The sequence below is a fragment of the Penicillium chermesinum genome (assembly GCF_028974085.1).
Source record: "Penicillium chermesinum strain IBT 19713 chromosome Unknown utg000005l:1.0-4115287.0:1.0-4118363.0, whole genome shotgun sequence".
Classification (NCBI taxonomy): Eukaryota; Fungi; Ascomycota; class Eurotiomycetes; order Eurotiales; family Aspergillaceae; genus Penicillium; species Penicillium chermesinum.
The window spans coordinates 3,961,569-3,976,353 of record NW_026695315.1 but is presented as its reverse complement, the minus strand read 5'-3'; the positions used below and the strand labels follow the sequence as shown (position 1 = coordinate 3,976,353).

Genomic DNA, 14,785 nt, shown 5'->3' with positions numbered 1-14,785 from the left:
CGCCGTGGCGCCTAAGGAGTAAGAGCGGAACCGTTCCTATAAGAACAGGCTATTCTTTGCCGGGCCACCCATGAAATAGGGATCTGGTGGTCTCTGTCGGATGGGGCCCAAGAGTGGGGATTATGGTATGTAGCACTGCCCGCTACGTAGTACGGACGTATATTGAATAAGTCTTAAGCCAGCGAAAGGCCTTAGTATTCTGCAGATGGTTGTCGAAGTGTACCTCGCCGCCGGGGCAGGTTTCCACAAGAATTTTCTCCTATTGACCTGAGAAGGCACATCGGTATCAAAGAGAATGCTGAAGTTGACTGCGGTGATCGGGTCCTCCAATGTTCTATAATTAAGTTGTAGGGCGGTTTTACCGCCACAGGCAGCCTTCTGATTGGGCGAGGACGAGGCTATCACCGGGGCCGCGCAGGATCCGCATAGACGCTAACCGCATTGGCATTTAGGGCCACAACCGCTGGCAAGGCTTCCTTGGCAAAAGCGAACACCACGTCGCCTGATCCGCTCTCCTAGAGCGAATCCGGCGATAGAGGATGAAACGAGGTTCTCCATTTGTTGCCATTGCGGTGAGAGGTGCCGAGTCACAGCCACCACGGCCACGTACGGTCGTGGGCATAGATGAGGGAAGCTTCGTGATCCAAGGGTGTCAAATTCCAGGCTGAACGATTTTGTAGTTCGATTCTACATGATCACTGCAAGATGAACCCGCAGGACTTGACACGCCCATCGAAAAAAGTTGTGAGCGTACTTCGAACACTGCACTAGTGGTACTAGAAGTCAATAATAATACTCAAGGGCTGCCTGTCCCAGTTCAGGACGAATTGTTGGCGACTGATAATCCGCAAATGCCGAACCGACACAGAGGACCAGGCTTGAAGCCGTTGGAATGCAGAGATAAATGGTCTAACGAACACTGCTAGATCCACAGAGCGTGGCCACAGGGCTAGGCACCTTAGGTACCAATTCGAGGCACCCTTTGGCCTAAGCGGAGGTTTCAGCAACCAGTACGGAGTAGTAGTAGCGCTATCAAGCTATAGTTGTTCTAAAAACGAGAATAGAAAAAGAAAAAGAAGAAAAGAACCCATCTTGCTGCTACCAGTAATGTTTTCAGGTTCCGCGCTTGATCTCTGGGAACTGAACTTCCAAGGTGAACTGCTCTTACATTAAGACTCCATACAATTGATCCGGGCTCATCCGCCTAGGCACCCATGTAGAGATCACAACAAAGTACGAGCGGAGTTACTCCAGAGACTGTACACCCTAAAATTTGGCAGGTCCTTGACACTTCACCGAATCCTGAAAGATGTGAAGTTGTAACTTGGCTCTGCCAAATTAACTACGTTAATACTCTAGCCCTTATATTGATCTTGGCACCACGTGACATAACGTCAAGGCGGGGTCCCCAACGTCTAGCGGCGACTCCGCACAGCGACAACCCAGAACTTGTCATAGATCACCATGAGTAATAGTAGTTTCAGTTGGAAAGGGGGCTGGCACCCCAAGGGCAAGGACGGCTCCTCAAAAGAGAGCTGGCGTGGGGACTTCAAAGGCATCAATCAAGTGGTGAGTCTCCCTTCTCTCAATGCGCATCCTTAAACTAACGTATGTGCGTAGGCTGGCTGGATGGGCAAGGGCAGAGACCCCTCAGACGCTGAATCAGCTAAAGAGCACGTCTCCCGGCCGATCTCCTCCTTGAAGGATCCAACCTCCTTTGGGCCCCCTCCAAGACATATCAACTACCATGGCCCGGCTGCACTTCCCAACCAAACTACCCCGGATACACGAGGCCTGGGAGCTCCGTTGTCGCAAGAGCAGATCCGGCAGGAGCAGATCCGGCAGCAGGAAGAAGCATTGGCGGAAGAGGAAGAGAGCGAGAAGCCCAAGCCACCCCCAGTGCCGTACCGAGTCAACACCACGGGTTTGTCTACGGATCACCTTCCGCCACCACCGGCTCGGCGAGTTGATTCACCCAACTCGTCATCCTCTGGCCTACCATCGAGCGCGAAGCCGAAGCCGAAGCCTCCTCAACTCCCTCCACGCCTTCCCTCCCGCACTGCTCCCCCGCCATCGCAAATCCCTTCTCCACCTCCTGCTTACTCCTCGGACCCACCATCACCATCCAAGGGATATCTCAACCAGGAAGCCACGGCGCGACTCGCCAATGCCGGCGTTTCAGTCCCTGCGCTAGGTATCGGAGATAACTCAGAATCATCTCCTGCAGCCAGCCGCAATCCTCCAGTAAATGAGCTTCAATCTCGGTTCTCACAGCTGCACACCAATTCCGATTCCCCATCTGCGGTTTCCGCAACTCCAGCATCTCCTCCGCCAGTCCGGGCTCCATATTCTGGGACCGCAGAGCTAGCCCCATTGCCTGGGTTCCGTGATCGCCATGCAGACAAAATTGACATGGGAAAGCAGAAACTAGGAGCATTGACTTCGCGGCTCAATACCTTTGTAGAGGATCAGAAATTTTCTGCAAATGCAAACAAGCGAATACCCCGGCCGCCCGGTCCCAATTCCCCAGCTTCCCCGGCGAGAGCATCTCCCTCGAATACATCGATTGAGACGCAGGCCCAGCGCAAGAAGCCTCCGCCCCCGCCGCCCAAGAAGGCTGAAATTCGCGCGATGCCTGCAGCCAACGGTTCTGCTTCCCCAGAGTCAGCCTCAACACCACCTCCGATTCCTTTCGGCACCAAACCCCGCTGAGCAGTCGCTGGCATTTCAGAGTGAACTATGTGTATTTGTATGAAGTTTCTATGGCCTGGTGCCTACGTATCAGATAGAGCGGACTGCCGGAGATGAAAATAAAATGAAAATGAAAATAAATAAACGACCAAGAAACCAAGAAGAAGGAACCGGGGTGTTGTTGATGTAAGTTTCCAGATGTACTATGCGCAACTACATACGACGTTATGACATTCTGATGCTTCATGACGTACGTATCATGTCAACACCATCCCTTGGTTATCCGTGGAACAGGTCCCTCTGTCATCAAAGTTCGTCGAAGACCGAGCTCTGCAAGACTTGCATATCATGTCTGATCTATTCCGTGTAGAGAGATGCACCTCGGCTGCATGTGAAAGTTCAATTGGTCGGCGATTTTATACCTGATCTGAAAGCCGTTGGGGCATGTAGCATATGGCAGCATCTTCAAGGTCATTGGTTCCAACATGGGAGTTTTCCAGCTTCTACTATACTGTAGCTAATTTACGTTGTAAAATCCATGGCTCGGGTTTGGTTGATGAGTCAGCCCCTGGACCCTGGAGTCCGCTTTTCTTGCTTTTCTTGTACGGGGAAGGGACATCCATGGGGAAAGAGCAAGTCTTGAACGCTGAGATGATTTTCCCGCTGCCAACATTGGTTGAAGGTGCCGTCTTAATTTGTACACGGAGGTGACAGCCGCCAAAGCTTTTAGCGCGTCGCGTGCCTGGCGCGTGCCTGTTCTCGTGCCTAGCCCCTTAATAGAAGCAGTGCCGTGTACTCCGTACATATAGGTCTGCAAAGGGATTTATGATAGGTGAATGCGGAGTACAGACAACAAAAAAAGAGCTCGAAGATTTCGTCATTAGCCAAAATAGGCAACATTGGCCAAAAGTACGCAGTAGGATTTTGCCCCAATGAGTCCTCGGCCTCGGCTCTCCCAACTTAAGTGTCCCAACAAAAACCAGGAGGAGGGTTCCACCCGCCCGATAAGGCATATTTTTTTAAAAAGTGGAGCTCCCTTCTGGATAGCTGCAATTCTTTCCCTCCCCATCTCTGGCCTTGTGTCTCTGGGTGAAGGTTTCTTGCACATCATGTATGATTTCAATGTGCCCTCCCAGTTTGGGCCGGCCACTGTTCGCATCGGCCTGCCTCCTGTATCGCTGCTCAGCTTCCCTCCGGCAGAGCTGCCCGTCACCGTTCCAGCACCGCATGTGTCGGAGTTCAGCTGGAAGCAGCCCTTCAACATTCCCCATGATCTCTTCCACAAGGTCCTAGATGTCCGCGTCCCAGTCACCATCGCCAGCGTCTATGCCGTCACCGTGGTCCTGGTCAATCGCATCAACAAGAGCCGCGGCTACAAACCCTATGCCTTCAGCCACTCGCGCCTGTTCAAGCTGCTTGTGGTTCTGCACAATGTCTTCCTGGCCGTCTACTCGGCGTGGACCTTTATTGGCATGTTCCAGGCCTTCAGCAACTCGCTGCCCGATCGCGATGAACCCAACGGCTTGGTCGGAGTAGTGGACGCGCTCTGCAAGATCAACGGCCCGCGCGGCTACGGCAACGCGGCGACCTACAGCTCTCTCACCGACCAGTGGTCAATTCCCAACCCTGCCTACCAGCTGGCCAACGGAGTGCCTGACCCGACGGACGCTGGCCGACTCTGGAACCAGGGTCTGGCATACTTCGGCTGGATCTTCTACCTCTCCAAGTTCTACGAGGTGATTGACACCGCGATCATCCTGGCCAAGGGAAGAAGAGCTCTACTCTGCAGACCTATCACCATGCCGGTGCCATGATGTGCATGTGGGCTGGTATCCGTTATATGGCAGCTCCCATCTGGATTTTCGCCCTGGTCAACTCGGGAATTCACGCGATGATGGTATGGATTTTCCCCCCGTCACCTTGGACGAGTGTCTCGAGTACTCACTTCTTATCTCCCGATTCTAGTATACCTACTACACCTTCACTGCGTTGCACATTCGCGTGCCTAACGCCATCAAGCGAAGCTTGACCTCGATGCAGATCACCCAGTTCATCTTCGGAACCAACATGGCCGCTGCCTACTTATTCGTCGAGTATACCGTGCCCTATCCCGTCGGCAGTCCTGCCCTTCGTCACTTGTCCCATGCCATTCCCGCCGCAAACCCCGCGTCCGCCCCCTCTGCCGATGCTGGTGTAGTGCCATGGTTGAAGAAGCTGGCCTTCCGTGCTGCTGGCGCAGATGGAATTGCCGGAAACGTTGGCGGTGCCGTGCCCAGTCCGCCGACCGGGTACACCCAGGAAATGGTGCCATGCGTGGACACTACCGGCCAAGCCTTCGCCATTTGGCTGAACGTCTCGTACCTGCTGCCCCTGACCTATCTGTTCGTGCGCTTCTTTGTCCGCTCCTACCTGAAACGCAAGGACCCTGGTGTCAAGCAGTCCACTCACATGGAAGCCGCGGAGAAGGCCGGTATGGATGCTCTGAAGGGAGTGAGCCGTGAGATCCAGCGTGCGGCTATTCAGACCGAGGCTAGCGAGGTCAGCACCGATGATGAGGTCATTCGCGCTTACGTCAAGAAGGTCGCCGAGAAGCAGAACACCCAGGATTCCCCTATGCGCACTCGCTCATCTGCTGCCAGCAAGGCTAAGGCGGCTTCCGGCCCTCCGTCGGAGTCTGAGGAGGGCTTCTCCAAGGTTCCTGCGAGGAAAGGAGCCAAGAAGCAGACCGTTGAGGAGCGTGATGCCCCCTCGGCTGTCCCCGAGGCCAAGGGACAGAATCCGTTCGGGGTCCTGGATAGAGGCGCGTGACAACGTGGAGATGAGGCAATATGAATAATTTCGCGGCATACTTCTGGAGTTCTTGGCGTTTCATCCGGCACAACAGTCATTCGTTTGCGCGGGGGATCGCGGGGGACGCGATGATTCTGATCAAATTCACGCCAGGTCTGCAACGCATGCAGACCCTGCGAAACCCCTCGATCGCGCCGATCCCCTCATGGAATCGGCCCATTCTCGTGATGGACGAGGTGTGGATGGCCAGATCGCATGGAGATGGCTTGGAAAATCGGCATTTCTAGCGCCAGCGTGGATCGTGCCGAGGATTAACGAATACTTGCTCGACATAATGCAGAGGCGGACTTGGTGGTTCATGGGGTGGAAGGGGTCTTCTGGGAGGAATGGCTTTCGCAGTCCTGTCCAGTGATCCTTGGCATGACCCAATGTATATTATCAATAGCGACAATCCTCAACCTAGCGAAAACAATGAGTAGCAATTAGCTTTACCAATGGAAGATACACGAAGTCTTTGGAACCTAGATTACTTAGTCTGGAGAGTGCTACCGAAGGGAAATTTCAAATTCGGGTCGAAGATATGACGAAAATCCTCGAGACCGCAGCCTCGACCTCCCACCTGTCAGACGCCACCAAGCCCGCGTGGGTATCGCAGCTGTCCGTCCGGAGCATAGCCCGTAACTACGAGAGTCCGGTGTACATTAATAATAGAATATGGCCCATCCCTGGATTACCAAGCCCTGTCGCAATTCAAATCGAACGGGGTCCAGCCAATCACGGACGCAAGTCATTGTCTCAACGGTCTTAATGCAAGTCGTTTTCCGTCTGGGCTCTCTTGCTCCAGGGCTGACGGAGGTAAGCCACCTATGTCCTGGTGGAGACGGATGAATCATCCCGCCGAGCCATGGCACCAAGGCCTGCGCGCTCCCAAACAGGAATGGTCTGTCGCCTGAGGCCAGGAAACGAAGCTCGCAGAAAAGAGTTCCAAGGTTGTCACTCATCTGATTATTAACCGCTTTTCCAAGGGTTGCTTTTTGACGACCAATCACGTCCGACCGGGTCCCCCATGGGGCACTTGGTCCACCAATCACAGTCCTGGATCTTCTCTGGGCGGGGCCGGTGTCAATTGAAAGATCTTCGGATGATTTATAACATCAGACTATCAAATCTCCGCCTGATTGGCCTATGCCCCACTGTAATCATCGAGATCGATTTGCAGTAGTCAATAGTCATCACGGTGTTTGATCCTAAAGCCCTGCAGCGGAGTTTAGAATTCCTCCCTGTCAAGACTGTCAAGTACGCGCACCCAGAGCTATATAATACACTCCTCACACCTTCCATGATGTAAAGCATATTCCCATATACAAATCGAGTATAATCAAGTCATCCTCGGTGAAATCTTGGGGGCAGCCTTTCGGGAGAAGACTTAATCCGAACACACTTAATTGTCAATGGACGCTGTTATTCGAGAAGCCCCGATAGGGCAGATCATTCGATATTTGACCAACAACAAATATCTGCAATATCCCGAGGAAAAGCCCGGATTCCAGCTACCGGAAACATGGGTTCAGATGCTGCACAGCCTCGACGGCGCGAAGAATGGCTCTGAAAAGCCCGCAGACCGCGAACACCAATCCTTCGACCGCAGTGAATCAAGTAGCAACCGGGACACAGAGATCAGCCGCACCCCGACATTAAATGCGGAAGATCGACTCGAGGCTAATGCGATCGAGCTCGAAAAGGTCCAGTCGATCCCCGTCGCCCCGCGGAAGACCAGAGACGGCACAATCCTGGTGGATTGGTACTACACAGATGATGTCGAGAATCCTCATAACTGGGGAAACGTCAAGAGAGCGCTTATCACGAGCATTATCTGTCTGTACACGTTCGTTGTATACATGACATCCTCGATCTACACAAGCTCGGAACAAGATATCATGGAAATCTTCCACGTCGGCGAGGTGGTCGTTTCTTTAGGACTTGCCCTCTACGTGCTCGCCTACGGATTGGGCCCATTGTTTTTTTCTCCTCTAGGTTGGTCCCCCCGCGAGAACGGATGATAATCCCGGAGCAAGTTGACTGACCGACTGCGTTCATTAGGCGAAATCCCTGTCATCGGCCGGAACCCCGTCTACATTGTCACAATGTTCCTCTTTGTGATTATTTCGATCCCCACGGCCCTTGTCAACAACTTCCCTGGCTTGCTGGTGCTTCGTTTCCTGCAAGGCTTCTTTGGTTCTCCTTGTCTCGCCTCGGGAGGCGCGTCGATCGGTGATATGTATAGCTTGAACGCTCTGCCATACGCCATGATGGCCTGGGTATCCGCCGCCTACTGTGGCCCAGCCCTGGCCCCGCTCCTCAGTGGATTTGCTGTTCCCGTCGAGAACTGGCATTGGTCGTTGTATGAGTCGGTCTGGGCATCGGCCCCCGTGTTCATCGTGATGTTGCTTTTCCTACCCGAGACTAGCACGCCGACGATTCTGCTTCGCCGGGCACATCGTCTGCGGAAGATCTACAACACAGATCGGTTCATGTCGCAGTCCGAGATCGACCAGCGCAATTTGAAAGTTTCCGAGGTGGCCATCGACGCCCTGCTCAAGCCAATGGAGATCACCATCAAGGATCCAGCCGTGCTGTTCGTCCAGGTTTACACCGCTATCATCTACGGCATCTACTATTCCTTCTTCGAGGTTTTCCCGTTGGTCTACCCCGTCGACTATGGAATGAGCCTCGGACAGGTGGGCCTCGTCTTCCTGTGCATCTTGGTGGCCTGCATCTTGGGTATTCTGTCCTACATGTCCTACCTATACTTCTACCAAGGGCCGCGGATTGCCAAGTTTGGATTCCCTGTCCACGAAGACCGACTTATCCCAGCACTTCCCGCGGCCGTTGGCCCCACGGTGGGCCTGTTCCTCTTCGCGTGGACAGCCAATGCGTCCATCCACTGGATTGTGCCCACCATCGGCATCACCATCTACGGCGGGACTGTGTTCGTTGTGATGCAGTGTCTCTTCGTCTACATCCCCCTGAGTTACCCCAAGTACGCGGCGAGTTTGTTTGCGGCCAATGACTTCTTCCGGAGTGCACTGGCTTGCGGAAGCATCCTGTTCGCGCACCCTCTGTTCGGAAATTTGGGGGTTGCGCGCGGAACTAGCGTTCTGGGTGGCCTGAGTGTTATCGGTATCGTGGGCATATGGCTGCTTTACATCTATGGTGCTCGTCTGCGCTCTCTGAGTAAGTTCGCTGAGTCGGAGGAGCCTACTTTTGAGCAATGAGCGTTGAGTATGCACGATACGGAGATCCACGATACAAAGCGGAACCTGTTGTTCTTATTTCTTCTTTTTTTTTTTACATAGATGTTGGCGTGGCGGCGGTGTCCGATGCATTGATGGCGATATGATGAGAACTTACCATGACCTTTTACGATCGTATTAATACAGCATAATAAATTATTGGATTATTTCGCAAGTTATCAGTTCCCACCTGTTCCCATATTAGTAGTACCCAGTGACTTCCGCATCGCAAAATGGCTTCTGTTCAGACACCCTGGAGTTGACCGATGTAACTTCCCTCGATCGTCCTAGCCAGCTGACTTCATTTGAGATAACATCAGGTTTCAAAAATCGAGCAAGATCGCCCCTATCATAGCACCGCTGCTCAGGCAAAGACAGTGCCTACAGGAGAAGTAACGCGGAGGCAACAAAATAGCGCGGGGTGTGATTGGCGGGCGACTCCCGCCAAAACAAATTTTCTCGCAGTCGCAGTCGCAATCGCCGCTTTTCCCCTTCTCATCCCCTCGTCCATTCTCGATTCTCACCGGCGATAATTCACCATGGGTAACGTACGGCTTCCCCGCCCATGCTCGTCTTGTCGCATCCACCACTAACCCTCCCCACAGGGAGCCAAGGCCAACCAGAAGCGTGAGCGCAACGCAGTAAGTCCTATTGAGCAACAGGCGCAATCCTCCAGCGCTGGACTCTGAACAGCCCCCTAAATACATTCTCTCCACCCTCACAGAAGCAAACGAAGACCGGACCAACCTCGCAGATCAAATCGGTAAGTCTCTGGAGCCTCGCGCTTAGGCATGCGGTTGCTCACGATCATGTCCTTGTCTAGAACCAGAAAGCCATGAGCATCATGTGCCAGGTCTGCCGCCAAACCTTCCTCCAGACCACTAAGGCTCCTGCGTACGTGACCTCTCTGATCGCTCGTGCTCCCACCGGGGCCCAACGACTACTAACGGCGGAATTGTGGCGGCAAATAGTCTCACCGAGCACGCCTCCAACAAGCATAATAAAGGCCTGGGCGACTGCTTCCCTGGCGTGACTGCCTAAGATGTCCGACTTGCCGCATGGGGAAATGTCAGCGTTTACGGTGTTATGGGATGGGAAATACTTCATGGTGTTTTTACGAGGAGTGAGAAGGCGAAAGAAGACCAGCCAACGTCACAAGTCAGCTTACAGAGAATGGGGCGTAGGTAACTACGCAGGTGTAGGAGAACGTAGGAGATCGAGCGCTCTATTCAATGTAGACACTGCCTTCGCGCCGCCCTTCACCGTTCCTTCCCTCCAAATTTCTCTAAGCTGTAGTTTACTGAAGTCCAAGTTAGGGCACGGGCCATCTGGGCCTGATATCTACGACGACTAGAAGTATAGAACTAACCGTGGTAGTCCCCGGGGGAACCAAACGCCAATTGGGTCATTTACCAGTAGGTACTAGAGAGCTGCAATGACAACCCAATGATTTTATTGATCTTAGAACAGTCCAAATGCTTGTATAGCAGGCCCGACTGCAACATAAACAAAGTAGAACATGTACTGGCCTAGCCGAGGCAATCCTAAAAAGTATATCTACTAGTGGTAGACAATTCTCCCATATGGGTCAAAATGAGTGACCAGATATAAATAACTACTAAATCGTTCGGTGGAAGGGTAATCGCCAAGTGGTCTAGAAAAAGGCACCGAGGCCAGCCTGTGCACAGCCTGGCTAGGACGGGGGAAATACCAGACCACGTCGGAATGGCAATCCATCACTTTTGTAGTGTTCGATCCACCGATCCAGAGTCACGAGAGCCATGCCGTGGTAGGAGCTTCGATCGCCGGGAACGGCGACAGAAATGCAAAAGGTGTGCCAATTCATCAGGGGGCGCGCATCAAGAGTATATTGGCATGCTTGGATTTTGCTTCTGATCGCGTGGAGTAACTCCAAATCATCCAGGCCAGCGTCTCGCGGCTGGAGCCTGATATTCACAAACTTCGGACCAGGCTGCTCGGATGGCATTCCGTAGGTGTATTCCTGAAATATATGGGTTAGTTCACAACAATCCGGAGCGTTGGCCTAAATGAATGCTCTCACAGCCAAGTGGTGGAGCGTAGATGAGCATATAAATACCCAATGTTAGGGATTTTGAGATTCTTTTGATTCGTCGTGCCTTTCAAGGATCGAAGCATCGGAAAGAACAACTAAAAGGGCCTCGAGTCAAAGACGAAAGACCCAACAACCCCGATCTCAAAGGGGATACCTATTCTTAGAGTTTTATTGTTCGGAATGACAAGAGCGTACTTGGCGTACGGTAAGCCCTACATCGCCATAATTAGTGGCGCTTTCATGCCCCCTACGGCTACCGGTGTTACAAAGAGACCATCTTAGCGAGTAACTACGAGCCATTCCGTCTGATAGAGGATTTCATAGAGCTGCATTATTGAGATAACCTCCACTAGAGCACACTTATCGAACGAGTCCGGGCGAGGGCAAACGACAGAATACCAAGATATATGAGAGATGTCGAGGTTTGATGTCATTCACACAAATCAAATAAGGATAAATGAAAAGAAATGAGGCCCAGACATGACCGAGTAATGATGTGCTAGAAGACAACAAGGCGAAATGAAAAAGAAAAAAAAAAAGTAAAGAAAAAAAAAAATTAACTGCCCAAAAGTGCCCACGCTCCCAATACTCGATGACAATGGTTTCAATGCATGCGGAAATGACAGAATATGAGAAGAAAAATTGATCAGAAACTGGAATTTGCGCCCATGGGTGTAAGCAGGGGAAATTCATTAAATCAACGCCAGGGGCAAGAGACCCCGAAAGATAGGCTCAGGCATGGGCAAGTGGGGGATATCCTCAGGATCCTTTTTTTTTTTCGAGACGAGCCGCACCGTTTTGGTTTAGCATGGGGCATCTGACAATGACCACATGAGAGGGAGATAGGAGATCAGAGCGAGTCCGCGAGGGTAAAATGGCCGAACCGACAATGTGAAAAAAAAAAGAAACAAGCCCATGGTTCATGATCCAGAGAGTGAAAATTGGACGTTCGCGCTTCGATACACGAGAATAAAAGTCAAACACCCCCAGGTCGCCGAAGTTTATGCAGATCTATGGACAAACATGCAAAGCTTTAACTCGACCCGAGAAAGCCACGCAAAGCAATCCCGACCAAAATCAAATGAAGTGCGTGTAAATCTTGGAGTTTTCGTGAACCTCCATTTCCTATATCCGAGTCAGTGTCATGACATCACCATAACCTAACCCTCGAAAGAACTTACCATCTTAAAGTTGTTGATTTCCTCACGGATCTGCTGAGCCAGCAGGGGGGTGAGACGATTGCAAGTCGCAATCTCCCCGCGACGATCATACTCGCCACTGGGCCATGTCTCGTGGAATTGGATACGAGGACTAAACACAATATTTCGTCCGCCTACCGTCTGAGGGGTGATTGGAGCACTCTTAGCATCCGTTGAGGTGTAGCGCCCACCGGTTGAAAGGAAGTAATCTTCGCCGGCAATTGTTACCTGTTCAGTGGGACGAGGACTCTGTCGGGATGTCTCATCCGGGGTGGCTGGAGCACTCGAATGCGGGGAATCATTGCCACCGATTAGAGCGACGGGAACAGATCCGTCGGAATTGGTTTTCTTCAGGATGCCACGTCGCATATGGGACAAGACCTCCGCTCGCTCATGGTCCCCTCCTACGATGCTCTTACGCGATCGAGAAGGATCCGCGGTGACTCTTTCGGCCTCACGGATAGAAGCGGACCGTCGCACGTCGGCTCCAAGTTCCACCTTGGGGAACACAGTACCTCCACGAGGCATATCCTGTGGGTCGGGGTTGACAGCAACACTTTCCCGGTCTGCTTCGACATTAACGACGGATATCTGTGGTGCGGCCGTATCCGTGGCTTGAGCTTCTGCTTCATTAATGCTGGCAATTGACTTCGGGCGGAACATGCCGACCAAAGACCGAGTGCCCTTCTTCATGCCCTTGCCCATTTTTCGAAGCATCATGGAAGCGGAGGATGCGGTGGAGGAAATCGAGAGGGCATCTGTAGATCCAGTAAAGAAGTTGCCCTGGTGGCTATAGATACTCTCTCCCAATCCGCTTGCTTCTTGTTGTTCCGCAATGGCGGCCTGCTCATCGCCGAGTTCCTCACGCAGCGCCTCCTTGCGAGCCTTTTCCGCTGCAATTGCTTCTCGTTTGCTCTGCGAAGTAGCTTTAAGGAGCTCTGATGCACTTCCAAAGGAGAAGGCACGACGCAAACGTGATTTACCGGGGCGCTTGCCAGCATCGTTCTTGAGTTCAGCCAAACGTTTCGCTGCCGGAGAATCAGGTGTGGGGGATGCGAGCGTTTTCGTATCGGCTTCGGTCGATGGAGATTCGGGGGAGGTCGCGGGCTGCGACAACGGCGAAGGCTTGGCCGCTCGCTTTTCTTCGGGCTTGCTTGCAGGGGTAGGATCAGGTGACGGACCTCGAGCCTAATTGAAAGGTCAGCCAACATTCAGTCTTGGTTCACACCTTCTCATGAAGGAAAATGACGGATAAATATGTAGATGTTGGATGAGTCTACTCACCGATGATGCAGACGAATGTGTTGAGTGGATACTCCCTGAACTTTCACGACGCGAATTGGCAGACCGAGGACGAGGTGACGAGTCGAAAGAGATAAAGTCATACGAGCCAGTCTGCGGGGGGGCTTGTGGGGGGCATTTGAAGCTGAAGGTCCGGGTAAGACCCTGGATCCATGTTGCCCATGCTTCGTCGGCGGTATCGCTTAGCTGTGTCCGGAGGTTGCCTTTCGAGGTGAGAAGAATCATCTACACTCGAGACGCGCGTGTGGCCATTCGGTCGTAAAACAGGCCGTGTCAGAGAGGCTGGAGTCTGATCATCGACATTCGTAGGAGTTGAGGGGGCAGGAGATTGTGAGCGGGCGCCGTCCCGCTGATTTGAGCGGCGATAGCGATTGGGAGATGGTTTGGCCGGACTGGCCGAGGAAGATGCGGTCATGACAGGAGGAAGATTGGCAGTGGAAAGGGGACGGAGGGGGTGATCGGGTCGTGATTGACGGGATGGAATTGCACTATCATCCTTTGAGACGTGGGAGCGGAAAGACGAATTCGATGAAGACGAGTTTGATACAGAGCCAGCTGCAGCATGGGCGCCTCGAGGAATCGACCCGGGATGGGGGCCTGATGTTCCCTGAGGAGCAGAGAAAGTACGGTGCTCCGGGCGGAGATGTGGGGATGGGGACCACGACTGGCGATGTTGATGATTTGGCGTGTGGGTCACGTTAGGTGGAAATGCGTATGGAGCCACAACCTGGTGACCGGATCGATAACTCCCCGAGTTGCCAGCATTAAAAGAAGTCCACGACATATTCTGATATCGAGGACCGGAGTTGTGGGAGGAGGCGAAAGTGCCCGATGAGGAAGAAGGACGCGTCTGGAGCACAGGAACCGTGCCACTCTGTTGCGGGATGGTTTGAACCAACGCAGCCATATTGTTTCTCTCGGCCAGGGCTGCAGGAGCACAATCACGAGTCTCCGTGTCGGGGAGGGTCTCGATAAGGTGACTCGTGGGGTCGTGAATTATTCCAGGACGGATGAAACGGGGGAGGGGGAAGTATTTGCTGGTGGCCTGTCGAAGAACACAGGTGCTGTCAAGACGAACCGTTAGTGGGAACAAAGCTTGACGATGATTTCAGGACGGCCATAGAAGGAAACGAGCGAACGAGGGTCATTCAGGAATGGACAAGTGATCCGAGTTGATTGCGGTCCCCTTTTTGAGGGGAGGATTGTTTCACGATGTTTAGGGGAAGCGGGAAGAGCAACGCGTCCAGGGGGCAACGGAGATCGTACCTGTTCTTGAGTTCTTAAAATGAAGACATGAAAACTTATAGTGGTACAGCGATTAAGGCAAAAGAGAAAGAAAAAGGGGACGCTGGATGCCAATAACGGGAATGCAGGAACTCGAAACCAGGCGAGCTCGAAAAGAAGGGGGGAGGGGGTGGCAGTCGACAATATACAAG

General features: G+C 52.7%; 5 protein-coding genes across 5 annotated transcripts; 4 read left to right on the top strand and 1 right to left on the bottom strand.

The window, feature by feature from the left end:
- Window positions 1-1,464: 1,464 nt before the first annotated feature.
- On the top strand, window positions 1,465-2,712 carry N7468_007699 (uncharacterized protein; the record flags this gene model as incomplete). The annotated part of the gene is made up of 2 exons (XM_058476995.1): window positions 1,465-1,569; window positions 1,621-2,712. The coding sequence occupies 2 exons, from the start codon at window positions 1,465-1,467 to the stop codon at window positions 2,710-2,712; spliced, it is 1,197 nt and encodes a 398-aa protein (XP_058329885.1).
- A 1,088-nt stretch (window positions 2,713-3,800) lies between these two features.
- Window positions 3,801-5,499, top strand: N7468_007698 (elongation of very long chain fatty acids protein; the record flags this gene model as incomplete). The annotated part of the gene is made up of 3 exons (XM_058476994.1): window positions 3,801-4,427; window positions 4,481-4,588; window positions 4,657-5,499. The coding sequence occupies 3 exons, from the start codon at window positions 3,801-3,803 to the stop codon at window positions 5,497-5,499; spliced, it is 1,578 nt and encodes a 525-aa protein (XP_058329884.1).
- Window positions 5,500-6,932: 1,433 nt separating this feature from the next.
- On the top strand, window positions 6,933-8,756 carry N7468_007697 (MFS transporter; the record flags this gene model as incomplete). Its single annotated transcript, XM_058476993.1, has 2 exons — window positions 6,933-7,515; window positions 7,582-8,756. 2 exons carry the CDS (start codon window positions 6,933-6,935, stop codon window positions 8,754-8,756), a joined length of 1,758 nt encoding a protein of 585 aa, XP_058329883.1.
- A 557-nt stretch (window positions 8,757-9,313) lies between these two features.
- Window positions 9,314-9,815, top strand: N7468_007696 (uncharacterized protein; the record flags this gene model as incomplete). The annotated part of the gene is made up of 5 exons (XM_058476992.1): window positions 9,314-9,322; window positions 9,380-9,415; window positions 9,499-9,537; window positions 9,598-9,668; window positions 9,746-9,815. The coding sequence occupies 5 exons, from the start codon at window positions 9,314-9,316 to the stop codon at window positions 9,813-9,815; spliced, it is 225 nt and encodes a 74-aa protein (XP_058329882.1).
- A 2,110-nt stretch (window positions 9,816-11,925) lies between these two features.
- Window positions 11,926-14,256, bottom strand: N7468_007695 (uncharacterized protein; the record flags this gene model as incomplete). Its single annotated transcript, XM_058476991.1, has 3 exons — window positions 11,926-11,973; window positions 12,030-13,235; window positions 13,435-14,256. The coding sequence occupies 3 exons, from the start codon at window positions 14,254-14,256 to the stop codon at window positions 11,926-11,928; spliced, it is 2,076 nt and encodes a 691-aa protein (XP_058329881.1).
- Window positions 14,257-14,785: the final 529 nt, after the last annotated feature.